General features: G+C 39.0%; 1 protein-coding gene across 1 annotated transcript; it reads left to right on the forward strand.

Annotated features, from left to right (window-relative positions):
• The first annotated feature begins 1,185 nt into the window (after window positions 1-1,185).
• LOC115584147 (heme transporter hrg1-A-like) lies at window positions 1,186-6,921 on the forward strand. The gene is made up of 3 exons (XM_030421583.1): window positions 1,186-1,620; window positions 4,376-4,543; window positions 5,734-6,921. Exons 1-3 carry the CDS (start codon window positions 1,491-1,493, stop codon window positions 5,868-5,870), a joined length of 435 nt encoding a protein of 144 aa, XP_030277443.1. The 5' UTR covers window positions 1,186-1,490; the 3' UTR covers window positions 5,871-6,921.
• Window positions 6,922-14,412: the final 7,491 nt, after the last annotated feature.

Below are 14,412 nucleotides of genomic sequence, written 5' to 3' on the forward strand. Positions count from 1 at the left end.
CACCCACACGGCCCACCTCCCAAGGCGACGGACCGGACCGGCACGGCACGGCACGTCCAAAACCAGACTTGGGGTAAATAATGTCCGCCACCCTTTTTTGCGAACATTGCCATCCCGTTTGCTTTGTGTCTGGTGCAGGAAGAAATGGTAATGTTCAGCTTACACTCTCATATTTAAGTCTACTGTAATAGGTTGACTACATGAATTGCATTCGGTATAAACAAGCCCTTGTAGACCTTTTTCTGCTAAAGGTATTCTGGTACTTATAGATCTAAATTCATAAACAAAAAGCTGAGCTATTTGGAGATGGCTGCTTGTGTCAAACAGTATTTTCTTCTCTACATCCCTCTGTACAAACATAAAAAGCTATTAGAAAATTATATGTACAGGTTTTACAAAATCATTATTTGAAAACCTTCTGAGGAAATGAATTAATGTAATTTCTCATTATCTTTCTTTGACTACAACCCCCTGGCGTGTTTGTGATTGTACATTGATATAGAGGCGACAAGTTGGCATTTAACTGCTGTCTGAACAAAGAAAAGAAACAAAAAGAAAAATTGGATACAGATCTTTAGACCTGTAACTAAAATAAATAAATAACTTGACAAACAAATAAACATATAATCACAAGAAGAAAAAGAAAAGCTGAGATTTATTCAGCAGATGCATTAGAACTCAGATTTCTTACTGGAGATAAAGAGCATACTTAAGTTCTAAAATAATAGTAAATAACAAACATGGTTCACACATTACAAATTAAGGGGGATATTGTTATATTATGTTTTCCTTTGGATTTCAAATGTCAGAAATAGGAATTATAATGGTAAGACTACCATAACCATCATTCATAAAGGGCAAATCATTAGTAGCTTTTCTGAATAGTTATTTGGCTTTGAACAACCAATGACATGCTTTATGATCCATTTATTACGCAAAGCTAAAACAAAGGTAAGCACTGGATGGTAAAGGCCATCCAAATGACATTAAAGGATATACAGGAAATGACGTTTAACAATTGGAAAAAGAAAAGAAAAACCAAGAAGAGACCTGTGACTAAATAAAATGAATCACTTTACAATTAAACATGTAAGAAGGTGAGGTGTAGTTCCTCCTCTGCTCCTGTAGAGGGCGCTGTGTTCGGCCACGTGCGGAACTCTACTTGCTGATTAACGCGGTGACGTAGAGCCGAGCGTGTTGTGTGTTTTTTTTTTTTTAGCAGCAGGACAGAAACAATCACCAGAAACGCTTTGTCATGTTTCACACTCTGCCCGTGTGTGTGTGTGACAGCCACCATTAGTCAGCAGGACACACACGGCTCCTCAGTTTTTGTCCTCGTTTGAAGATTTACCGACCGGATGTTGTTTTGAAACCCCCAGCTCTCCGTCTCTACTCTGTCTGTCTGTTTCTTCTGTCTGTCTCCCTCTCGCACACTCGGTCATCGTCCTGTCGCGCTGTGCGTGTCTCGGCCGCCTCTGTTTTTAGTGATAATGGCTGTTAATAAAACACACGTCAGTATCGGCTATGCCTCCTTCGGCATGCTCATGGGCTTCTCTGCTTTCCTCGTGTGGAACATCGCGTACAAACAGCCGTGGACCGCAGCCATGGGGGGACTGTCAGGTAAAGTAAACACCGTGTGTGTGTGTGTGTGTGTGTGTGTGTTTTCCTCAGTAAACCAGGGGTGTCATGTCACCCCCTCCTGAGGCTGAAGGTGCCCCAGCTACTAAAGCTGTTACAAAATGTGCTCAGAGGAAAACAGAGACAGCAGCTCAAGTGCTGCTGGAGGGCAGAACTGTCAGCTGATCGACTGTTATCATACGATCAAGTGAAGTTATTATGTTTTAATATTGAACAACCGTGTTATTCTTAGCTGACATGTTTCAGATTGTCATGTGTGCAAAGGTCCACTTAAAAAAGAGAAAGAAAAATTAACTTTTATTGGAGCCACTTATAACTATTGTAACTCTGAATTCTTACTGGAGATAGAGAGCAAAACATAGACATTATAATGGTAAGACTTCTGGTTAGGCAGATTTTATAGTAGCTTTTCTTAATAGTCATTTTTGGCTTTTAACAAACAACGACATGCTTTATAAATTATCTATTTAACAACAGGTGCAATAAAGGTAAGCACTGGAGGGTAGAGGCCATAAAAATGATTTGTACAGATGAACTACACATGAAGTCACATCAGTTGCAACTTTTCAATTAAAAAAGTTTACTAAATGGTTTATAATGCATTTTTAAAGTTTTAAGACCTATTGACTAAAGTTTATTTAACTATTAATTTACTAAATGACGACATATTACGGTGTTCAGTGTTTATGCACTTTTTATCCCACATATAAATCACCTAAGCTTTATATTAAAGGGGTGCTTTATACTTTTGGAGAAGGAATTCAAACTTGTAATTTGAATATTTAAAATAATTATAATACAAACTCAGAAATATTTGTTTGTTCCATAACTGCATAAACAAGCTGTCCTCAGAGGACAGTATGGTTTCCAGAACACTGTTTGAAGCTAGAACAGTGGCAGGGTCCGCCACATATAAACAAAGTAAAAAAGTATGAAATTGAGCTGTCAGTTTGTGTATTCAGTCATGAAAACAAAGAGAGTTTGTTTATTTATTTTGTCTAGGCATAAAGTCAATAAAGATCTTTCTGGTTCAAATTTCTTCCCCAAAACTACATAGTGCTCCTTTAATTCTTTTTATTCAATTCAAGTCTCTCTGCATGTTTATGTAAAGTAGATGATAACCCTTTGAGTTTGAACTCCTGTGATTCTGATTTTAACATTGTTAGTGTTAAAATGGTTTGCAACATTCGACCCCATTCAGTTAAACGAAAAAGATCAGCTAGACTGATTGGCTGTAAGCACAATTATGCAACAGGTTGATGTTCAGTGTTGTTTCCATCTGACCTTTGAGACATTGATAAGTTTAGCAAATTCATATCCAGTCCATGTCTAGCCTCTGCAATCATTCACTCACAGGATGTACTGCTATCACTTAAAGTGTCACATGTTACCACAGATCAAACTGACTAAACTGACCTTTTTTTTTTAAAATAAATTCGGTCTGACTTAATGTTGATATCTAAGTTTTATTTATTTCAATTTGATTAAACTTAAATGTTGTATTTGTTTTATTTTCAGACAACTTTAGAGCTTATAATCATGATTTTGTTCTAACTCTAACTAATTCAATTAACTCATTAAAATAAGTTTATACAGAAACATAAAGATCACCATATGAGCAGATGTCCCAGCATGCATTGTTTGAAATCCTTTTTATAGTTTAAAGAATGTGTTAGAGCGCCCTAAAGTCTGGGATGTTTGTTTTCACAGTAATGAAAACATTGCTAACCACGTTAAAGGTTGGTATTGAATTCAGACTTCTCACCATCATACTTAAACACTCAACACACAAATCCACCGGCAGCACTTTAACATTATGTCTTTCTGCCAATAATGGAATGCTGTACCTCTAATATTATAATAGGTGACTGCAGAGTTGTTGGCTCAACTTAATATCTTAAGGTTATTGAACTTGTTCAGTTAATTTAAAATTTGGTCTCACAAAAAATAAGACTTTAAAGTGATTGATCAACCAAAATGTTATTACCTCAGATATTTTAAGCAGGAGACCTTACATTTTTAAGTAGAAACAATCCAAAATGATTCACAATGTAAGATATTCAGTCACCGCGCTTTGATGTTAGTGACCTGCATACGTTAAGTTACCTCCTTCCCTGATAACTTGGCAATTGTATGAAATACTACTGTTATCTGAGACGTGGACACACTCCCCGAGCACTCGTTTTCATTTTATAAAATGCATAAGCTGCTGCTACCTGTTAAAATAAAAATAACTAAGGATACTTTTCCCTAACAAAAACAACACATGCTGCACAAGACTGTCCAGCACTGCAGTGTTCGATCTCCAGCGTTCAACAATGTGCCTCTGAAGTATTTGCTGCTGTCAGATTACCACAGTTCAGTTCCCTCTGTTAAAGAGTGTTGTTACTGATTCACATCACTGCGGTTGGGGAAAAAAGGAACATGAAGAAAGAAGTGTGATTTACTGACTCATGACTTGGTAACATGCTGTGTCAACCTTCATGACTAACCAAACTCAGTACGAGTGTTACATTTGATCAGCGAATATCAGCTGCAACGTAGCAAATGTTGTTCTTCTTGTATACGTTTTTCAGATTTGGCAGATTTCTTTATAGCTTTCTAAACTTCTATTGATTTGAATATTTGCTTGAGATTGATTGTTCAAACTTCTTGATCAGAGATTGTTTCACGCAGTGAAAAGTGAAAACAGATCCACTCTACTGAAAGCTAACCTGTAGATTGTCTTCATCCTCAGGTGTGCTAGCACTTTGGACCCTGATCACTCACGTCATGTACCTGCAGGACTACTGGAGGACGTGGCTCAGGGGCCTCAAGTTCTTCTTCTTCAGCGGGCTTTTCTTCTCCCTGCTGGCAGTCGTGGCCTTTATCACTTTCCTGTCTGTCGCCATCAGCAAAAAGGAGTGTAAGTTGTTCTTCATCGCCTTCCTGTTTCACACGACTTGGTGTATGCACACTGTTCACCAGATGTGTATAATTCAAGAGTTGCTGTTTGTCGTCAAACTAAACACAGAATTAAATTTCAATAAGTAATTTAAGACTTTGAGGCATGTTTCAGGTAGGTCTGCAGGGGTTTAGGGCTGTCCCACTGTCAAATTATCGAACGAATGAGGGTACTTATCTGAGATATTTTGAGCCCTTTATGGCTGCTTTCTGTAAATCTGCATTTCTGCAGACATTGCCTGAGTGAAATACCCACAGTTTATAGTGTTGTCATGTTAAACACATACCAAAGGTTACCAGGGTATGCATGGAACCAAATAAAAAACAATGATAATCCAGAGGACAGCACTCTTTATTAGTTTCGTTTTTCTAAGTCACTTCCCAAGATCTGAATCTGAATATGATTCTCTACTTAAAACACTAAAAACAGCAAAAAAAAGCTAATAAGCTTGTGAAACATTATGGAGCTTTTTTGCCTGCAACCTCTGAACAAATCAATTTCTATCTGTAAATATTGTGTATGTCTGTTTTAAAAATATATTATTCAAGTAAAAAGTCCACACACACACAACGTAAAGTGAAATATCGCAAAGTAAGAAACAGACCTGACCACTCATCCTCTAAGTAAACTCCTGGAACCATTGTAGAAAATAATAGATTGAATAGAGCTATTTTAACCTTGTTGAGCCTTAAGTTTTATTTTTAAGGTACAGTACATATTCATGAACATTAATGTAACTATGCCAGAATTAGCCAAGAGGCTAGTTTTTATCTTGGGTATCACACACATTTCTGAGTTACGAGGTGCGTATGTTCCCTTGGCGGATGTATCCTCCTTATCTCCTGCTGAGAGCATGTGATCAATCATGACTTCATCACTTGACGGCAGCACTCAGAGGTTACTTGTGTTGCTCCAAGTAGAAATAGGTTGCTCAATAAACTTTTTATAAACTATTATTTTTTATCCACTTTCACTGAAAAATCTTTTAAAGTTCTTAGTTGCATCTTTAGTGAATTTGAACGCTTTAGGGATGCTTCAAAGATCTTTGTCATGCCAGTTACTGTGTGTTAGGCCATACACATGTGAATATAAACAACATGACTCCCGTCTGAAAAGCTCTGAATGCTAATCGGTGTCCGTCCCGCCCACAGCCCTGACTGACCCTAGCAGTCTCTACCTGTCCTGTGTGTGGAGCTTCATGAGCCTCAAGTGGTCCTTCCTGCTCACCTTGTCTGCCCACCGCTACCGCAAAGAGTTTGCCGATATCAGCATCCTCAGTGACTTCTAAGGGCACGTGAAACATCCCACTGTGACTACGGAGATTTTGGAGAACACTCACTGTGCAGTGCGTCGCAGTCCGAACATGATGGAGGAGGTTTTAAGAGTTATCAGAGGTTGAAATACTTTGAGCTGTGGATGAGCAACCTGATCCTTCCCTGCTCTCAAACCTCCTGTCTTTTTTCTTATGTGTGCAGGATTGTGCCCTATTTTCTATGATATTTTCACTTCCTTCGCCTCCTGCTTAGTCATGTGTCCTCCTGACTAAATAAAACCAAAATGTGTTCATTTTTAACCGTGACTCAGTGGAAAGGAAATGCTGCCTTTCAACACACACCCGCAGTTGTAATTATTAGCTGCAGCTTTACGCTGCAACCACTAGAGGGTGTCACCCTCCCAACAATTAAACACAATGTACAGAATGTGTCCTTGACAACTTCAATCAATGTATTTTATTACATTTCTTCCTCTTAATTGAATGATGAAGAGTTGTTTCCCATCACAAGTTAAACATGCAGTGGTCAGATGATAAAGTAATGTATATGGAAAGGAACCGATCCTGTGTGCTTTAAAGTTGATGTACATCAGGGTCTCGCAAGAGGGCAGGGCACCCAAAATCCTCCAGCATCAACATGAAGGCTTTCATGTGCAATTCCAGATAAGCACCACATGTCCTGGTTCAGTATATCTCTGGACCACAAGGGGCCTTTTTAATGTAAAGAAGGATTTTTGTATTATTTTTATCAGCCTGACAAAAAACAAAAGAAAAGCGAGTGTGCGAGTGTGAAAAACCTCAGTTATGGCATTAATTCACAATAGCAGTGACACCACAAATGTGTATGCATGTTGCTTTATGTTATATCGTCCTGATGGGAACCATTTATGACATTTACGTTGTTGCTTCCTGAGACTATTTTGCTGTCTTTTAAATGTAAATCTGAACTATACGGACGTGAAGGATGGTGTTGTGTATCCACGTGTGTGACTTGACTGAATGAAGGAGCGTGTGTTTGTATAGGAGTGTCTGAGAGTCATGTTAATAAAATATGTTTTTGACATCCTTTGTGCATTGTTGTGTGTTTTAACTGTGATGGAATGTAACTAAGTAACTCAAGTACTGTACTCAGGTACAACTCTTGAGTTACTATGTTTGAGTATTTTTCAATTTTCTGCCACTTTATACCTTTCTGCCAAAACATTTTAGATGCAGATGTTGTTGTTTTTACTCCGCTGCATTCACTTAAGTACTTTAGTTTCTAGTTACTTTGCAGATAGCAGGCTGCATCAGAGCCAAAGCGGCACATTTTGAATTAAATCCATAGTAGCCAGAATCAAATTTAAAAAAAACACACTGATTCTGATAATCAGAAAAATGCATTTCAGATTTGACGATTGGCCACGTCCATAACGGCAAGAAAAGTACACAGTTTATACCTGCATGTAAATGAACAGTATGTTGAATTTACTTTTAACTTGTACTGTTTTGACTGTTAAGTACATTTGTTGCCAAAAAATGATATTCTAAAACTCAAGTACATTTAAGATCAGGTAGTACTTTTAATTCAGTACTGTTTTGTGTAGGCGACTTTGACTTTTATAACAGTCATGTTTTAACACAATACTTTTTACAACCCTTGTTTTTGCAATGACATCTGGAAATAAACATGTCAGCGGCTGGTTGTTCCTGTTTTTAAGAAGGAATATGTTTCTTTTACAGTTTCATTTCCTCTAAAGCATTACAAAAAAAAAAAAATCCTTTGCAAAGGCATTACAGCAGCAAAAAAACACCAACTTTTCTTCATAAGTTTGTGACTTTCATGTAAAAGGAGAAAGTGCCACAGAGGCAGATTGAAGGTGCTGCATGTTCTCCTCCCAGCTAAGCCCGGGTCAGAAGGGGTCAGTGTTGGGCATTAGAGTGGGCTTTGCGCCATGAGAGGAATGAACCACGTTTCCCACCCACCCCGGGCCACATTTATGAAGAAAAAAAAAACACCCCACAGCATTCACGAACGCAACAGTAAACGCAGGTCAATAACCAGCACTTTGAAGTCGGGCAATTATTCCTCCCATCTACGTTTTTTATTTTGTCCCTCAAAGGGGAAGGTTGGGGGTGGGCTCAGAGAATTTTTGGTGTATGATTTTGTCAAAGCAGCCGCCTGATAGAGAGACTTTGAAGTTGATGTGAAAAATATGTGACCGAATTATTACCATGCTATTAGTGTTTTTTGGTGTATTTTAAGTCATTAGGTTATCCATTAATGGGACGATATCTGGTGGAAAAATGTGCCCGTCCTGCAGCTGTTAAGGGGGAAAAACTCTTGCTCCGGGAAGAATAAAAGAAAAGTGAATGTGGCAAAGCGTTTGATTATTTACTAGACGTATCAGTGACTTTGATCCTTAAGAAGCCACTATCATTATTTCACCCTCCCCGTTGCATTCCTGCATCCGTCCTCTGAGTTTTAAGGCCATTTTTTTGGTGGTACTTATATCTTAATTGCATTACACTGGTTTGTTTGTAAGCCCCCAGAGTCTCGCTGCATCAAGGTAATTGCGATGTTGTGGTTAAATCACCATGGCAACATTTTTTATCTGGCCGTTATAAACTTCGACATTAAGAAACTGAAAAACAATCCGGCTCACTTTTCCACTGAGCAAGCTGGGGGCTTTGGAACCAAATGCGTCCTATTAAGTTTATACACCAGCCTGTAAAACTTGGTGTGTGTGTGTGTGTGTGTGTGTGTGTGAGTTTGTGCGGTATGTAAAGAGAGGGAGGGGTCTGGTTTTATTCAATTATGGGACTCCTTTCTACCCAAATCAAGGAAGGAAGTTGTCTCAAGTGTTGACTGGCAGTCTGGCAGAGTGCGGTGGGACTGGAAACAACAGTTTATACATTCAAATAACACGACCATCCTAAACATCCTGAACAATTAGATGCTAAAGAGCAACAGCGGCCCGAATCAAGATCTATAACAAACAACCTACAGCGGGGGGAAATTAATCTTTCTTGCATGACACACATGCACACCTTCTCAGCAGATGATGTCAGCCTTCGATGACACAAACACAAACCACTGTCGAACCTGTTTGTGTGTTCTCGCAGCGGATTTTCATCATTTATTAAAGTTAGATTTACTTTGTCAGCCAGTTTGATAAAGTACTTCACTCCAGTACAGTTTTAAGGTACATTTACCTCAATGTGGCATTTCTGTTTATGCAACGCTATACCTCTGCTCCACTACCTGTCAGAGTGAAATGTACTTTTTAAATTGATTTCACAGATTTAGTAACTGTCCTACAAATTTTGTGCACACAAAACATATTGTTTTTTTTTTTGAGATATGATGCACTGTTATAGGAGTAGTTAAAATCAGCTCTGTCTTGACCGACTGCAGCATTAAAGCGCTGCTTGCCATCATATAGCAAATAATCATCATCCAGTGATATAGTATTGCAACACTGACATTTACAGCTAATAACTGTGTACTTTGACTGCATGACTTTTACTTGCTACAAGTACTGATTGATACACAGAGCATTGCTACATTTACTCTGGTCAATACTCTGAATACTTCCTCAACCACTTTTGTCAGTGTACTCTGTGTTGTCGGCAGGTTTTCTGTTGATCCATCAAAGACGGAGGTGAAAGAAACACTGAGATCTCTCGCAACTTAAACATTTTTTTTTTTTGTTATTCGCTCGCCCCACCATAACTCAAAAAACAAGTCGCTTTTGCTAAAATGTTTATAAATATAAATGTATACAGATGTCCTTGAAGTACACAGAAAACTGCTAGTCTGCACATTGAGAGCTCTCTCTTTGTTTATTTACAGGCCTGTAAAGAGTTGCATAGTGCAACTTCGAGTAAAAGTAGCCAGATCACATTATAGAAATCTTTATTAAACGTAAAAGTCCTGCTTTTCATAATTCTACTTGATTGAAAGTACACCGAAATGTAATAAATGTATCAAAAGGAGAGGCACTTGTAAGGCAGCAGAGTGGATGGTTTGCACGATAGCACTGGATTATTATTACTGATATATGTACCTTGTTATTTTTTTAGTGCGGATCTAATTCAAACTACTCATATTCGGTAAATTGATCATGTTTACTATATAAAATGTCGATCTTCATCCATCAAATGAATGTAGTGCAGTGTTGTTAAAAGAACCCAAATGTCGTACTTGGGTAAAAGTAAAGTTATCATGTTAAAACATAACTCTGACAAAAGTCATAACCAATAACACAGAAAGTACTTGAGTAAAAGTTTTAAAGGTACGATATTTAGCTGTTTTTAGCAGCAGCTCTAGAAGTTTCGGTCATATGCCCTTTTCGTTCTCAGCCCGCCCGAAATCAGAATACAAGCCTCCTTTTTCTCTGTTGTTTACAAACACAAGGCTTTAAAGTAGATTTAAAACTCATGTTCTCAGGTCGGGCAAACTGATATTCCTGCATCAAGGCCTCTTTCGCTGTTTATAGGCCAGAAAAAAATTGCAAAGTGCACCTTTAAAGTGTCTGAAATTGAATGGAATCAGTTTCAAAAGTAACTGTGTGGAAATAGATGTACTTAAGCATCAAAGGAACAAGAAAGTAAATAATTCACATGTACATGTTTTATACTATGGCTTGGCCTGGTTGATTAATTGGATCCAGTACTCAGCAATTTTACTGATTGTTGGAATCAGTGTTTTTTAAATCTGGTTTCCTATAAATAAATCAAGTATCTGGTTATAAAAGTTATCTAATCAATGCAGTGGAGTTAATGTGCAATATTTTCCTCCAAATTGTGGTGGCGTGGAAGGTTGAAGGAGCAGAAAATGGAAACACACAAGTACCTCAATTACAGTACTTGAGTAAATATATACAGTTACACTATCCACTAATGTGGTGGTGTAAAAGGTTTAATATCTCCCCTCTGAGGTGTAGCGGGGTCTGAAATATGAATAATCACAGAAATGGAAATACTCTCAACCTCAAAACGGTGCTTAAGTAAAAGTACTCTGTTACTAATAAAAGGTGAACTCGGATCCACAGCTGCGTCCGAGATGCGTGCCGGCTAAATATTCCACTGTCACATACGGCCGTTGGTATCGATAATACAAAAAGTGAAACATTTGATCTAAAAAAAGAATCATCAGGAGGAAACAAAAAAAAACAAAAAAAAAAACATTAAATGAAAAGCAAACATCTTGAATTGGTCGAGAACCAGATGGCCTCTTTGACATTAAGAAGCCGCTTTGGCATTTTAAGAAGGCAGTCCCAGAATGATTTCCGAGGAACTTCCGCAAAGTGTGGTACAAAGCCCACAGATATTTAAGCAATATCCATAGCAATTTACTGTTTTATTTACAAACTGAAACATATGTTTCTAGACCTTTGCAGACCCCCTCCCTTCCCGTCTCTCCTTATTACCACACTGATTTACTGCTGCAGCATTTCTCCCACACTATCTTAGCCTTTTCCCTTTCCCTCTTTCCCCCCTTTCTCTCTGTATTTATCCGTCTTTATCATCTTCTCCCATCAGTCAGTCAAACTCTCCCTCCAGACCTGCCTGTAAATGCCCCTACCTTTACACTCAGCCATTGTCCCCCCCCCCCCCCTCGCTCTGACTCTTGTGTTTCTGTGTGCGATGCAGCCTGTGCCTCTGGGACCACTGCGAGCTCGCATCTGAAACATTTTAGAGAGACACATATTTGCTGTTTTAGAGCACAAAGGGATATGCCATGGCAGTGGGCCGTTTGAAGTGGCTTCACAGGGGGAACCAGAACCAGAGCGAGGGATTTGAGAAACCATAAAGAAACGTTAACGCAATGTTACTTTGGTAAAAAATCATCTAATCTAATGGAATAGGGGATTGATTCAATGTGAAGGCGTACCCCTTTGAAGTTGATGTTTCTAATGCAATAGCTCTGTTGTAGAAACGCAGCATTCCTCCCTACCTAACAGACAGTGCTTCACTGTACGTCTGACAGCGGTGGATGCGTGATAGTGCCTAATCCTGGAGAGCCCAGGTTGACACTCTTTCCAGGAACCGGTATTTGAAGTGTGAGATTTGAGACAGCAGCGTTAGACTCCCTGACAGGGCTCCTTATCGGTGGAAATGATGTCTCGCTTGGTTTTTGGTTTAGGTTTTCTAACGAGGCGACATGTTTGGAGAGAGTCCTAAAGGTGTTTGATTCCCTTTAATATAATAAGATAGTCAGATTTAAGGCAGCAGAGAGCTCATTTTTGGATCAAAACAAGGGAAAATGTGCGCAAGGAGAAGATCTGATCCACATTTTACCTCATGGTGGTTTTCAATTTCTTTCAAATCAAAGGCCTTTTATTGGATTGATGTGAATAAACAGGTTTTATGTCATCACTGGGCCTCATTACTTTGGCCCTGTTTTGTTGTCAGCGTTCAGGAGCACAGGTTTACTGAAAAAACAAAAAAGTCTGAATTTCACGCTAAAACAGGATTTTTCCAACCCGAGCGGCCACATGGTCAGCTCTGATCTGCTGACTCACTCTGAGCCTGATTAGTGTTTACAAAGAAAGTGAACCTAACACGTCGAATCCGAAAGCTGACACAGCAGTGAGAATGACTTCCATGTGATCATTTGCTATATATAGCGCTCGATCACATCAGCGTCTTTCTGCCGAAATGATTAGAGTCAGCGCTATCTGGAATAAAACGCGTTTGGTCTTTTTTTTTGTTGTGTTCTTTGAAACTGATACAAAGATCGATTCCTTTTGATCCACTAAGTTACTTTAATTCGACTGTATCATATCCCCACATGCACACAGCCATCATATGGCTGCCGGCCTGCACATATGGACATGATGTGACGTAACACTCAGGCAACACTTCGCACTCCCACACATACATCTAGAAGCAAATGCTGAAAGGTTTTATGTGACACCTTCCACTTGTTTCTAATGTGTGACCTTTGACCTTTGGATTCCACCATTATAATAACACTCCCTCTATAAAGGCTGTATGTGTCGTAACTAATGGCCTTGTGGACAGTTGACAGATAATTAACTATAGATACTTGATCTGCCGTAACGTTCACTTTGGCGCGCCAGATGTTTCTGGAAAAATCCTTTTTTGGAATATAAATCGCAGTTCATGTTGTGTTTTTCATTGTGAGGTTAAAATGCTCTTTAAACATGTAGGATCATATATCATTAAATAATCTTCAGAGTTTCAAGCAAAGCAGCCAAAGTGACGCTGCACCTCAACAATACAATACCACCGCGTTTTGCTTTATGCAGTTTGGCCCATCATTAAAGGATAAGTTCACCTGGAAATGTAAATTCTGTCATTACCTACTCACCCCCATGCCGACGGAAAGTCAGGGGAAGTTTCATATGACATTTCTGGAGCTTCTCAGCAAAACAGTGTTGCAGCATTCTCCTAAACAACTAGAGTCGATGGGGACTCCAGCAGAAGAAACAAAGGAAAAACATGAAATATTGCTCCATATACTCCATATTGCTTCTGGCACAAACCAAGCCTTCTAAAGCCCTGAGATCCCAAATTAGAAAAGACAATATTTACACCCTCGACACAGGATCGAGGCTGTGCCCCGCCTACACTTTAGGCTTTGCAGCTATAGTGAAGATTTTGGCTATCAAAATGCTGTAAATAACATGTTGTCAAATCAGTATGGCATTTAAGGTTAGGTTTGGATTATGTTGGAAGAGCTGTATGAAGCCATTTTGTGTGTTTTTTTATTTTTTCCGGTTCTTCAAAACAAGTCGCCGTCTACTTCAGTTGTTTAGGAGAATGCTGCACCGCTGTTTTGCTGTGAGGCTCCAGAAATATTTTGCAGACTATCAAACTTCACCTGACTTTCTTGTAGATATTAATAAGTGAATTCTCTTTCCAGGATGAACTTATCCTTTAAGTTTTAGTTTAGGCCCTTAAAAGGTTTAGAGCTATTGATAATATTAACTTTTGGGTTGCCAGGTTGTGATTGATCTACCCTCTCACCACCTGCTGTCTGGAAATGGCTGCATCTGAACAAAAAAAATGCATAACTAATTTATTAATGAAAACCAACACGTATAACTTTATTTTTACTAAAGGGAACTGTTTTCACAACCTGGACACCCATAAATGTGTTCTAATCAATGGTTATCACAACTTCAAAACTCTTGATGAAGAATGTCTTATTAGAAAGTGGCTTCTGCTTTGTCTCACACACCGAGGATGTCTGCCTGTTCCCATCATGCACCTCTTCTCCCCTGGATGTCCCAGTCTAAGCCATGCGAGTCTTAATCCAGTCCAACCTGTTGCATAGCGCTGCCGTATCCCCAGCTCAGCTGTGAGCTCCACAGGGACTGTTTGCAATGTGCCATGGACGAACCCCAGCGCTTAAACACTGTAATCAGAGCCAGGGCAGGATATTGGCTAAATTACACATGAAAGCAGGGACATTTGAAGGAAGCTTGAGCACTAAATATTATGATAAATTACGGTCTAATACGAGGAGATAAGTCACAGCTAAACAAGAATAATACAGGCTTGCACGCAGCGGGGGAGAGACGTGTTTTTTAACGCAAGGGCT

Source organism: Sparus aurata, chromosome 6, assembly GCF_900880675.1.
Source record: "Sparus aurata chromosome 6, fSpaAur1.1, whole genome shotgun sequence".
Lineage (NCBI taxonomy): Eukaryota > Metazoa > Chordata > Actinopteri > Spariformes > Sparidae > Sparus > Sparus aurata.

Excerpts from the sequence above, each read along its gene's own strand:
- LOC115584147 (XM_030421583.1), top strand. The coding sequence starts at position 1,491 with ATGGCTGTTAATAAAACACACGTCAGTATCGGCTATGCCTCCTTCGGC. Across the intron at positions 1,621-4,375 it reads AGCCATGGGGGGACTGTCAG|GTGTGCTAGCACTTTGGACC; the intron begins GTAAAGTAAACA and ends CTTCATCCTCAG. Across the intron at positions 4,544-5,733 it reads CGCCATCAGCAAAAAGGAGT|CCCTGACTGACCCTAGCAGT; the intron begins GTAAGTTGTTCT and ends TCCCGCCCACAG.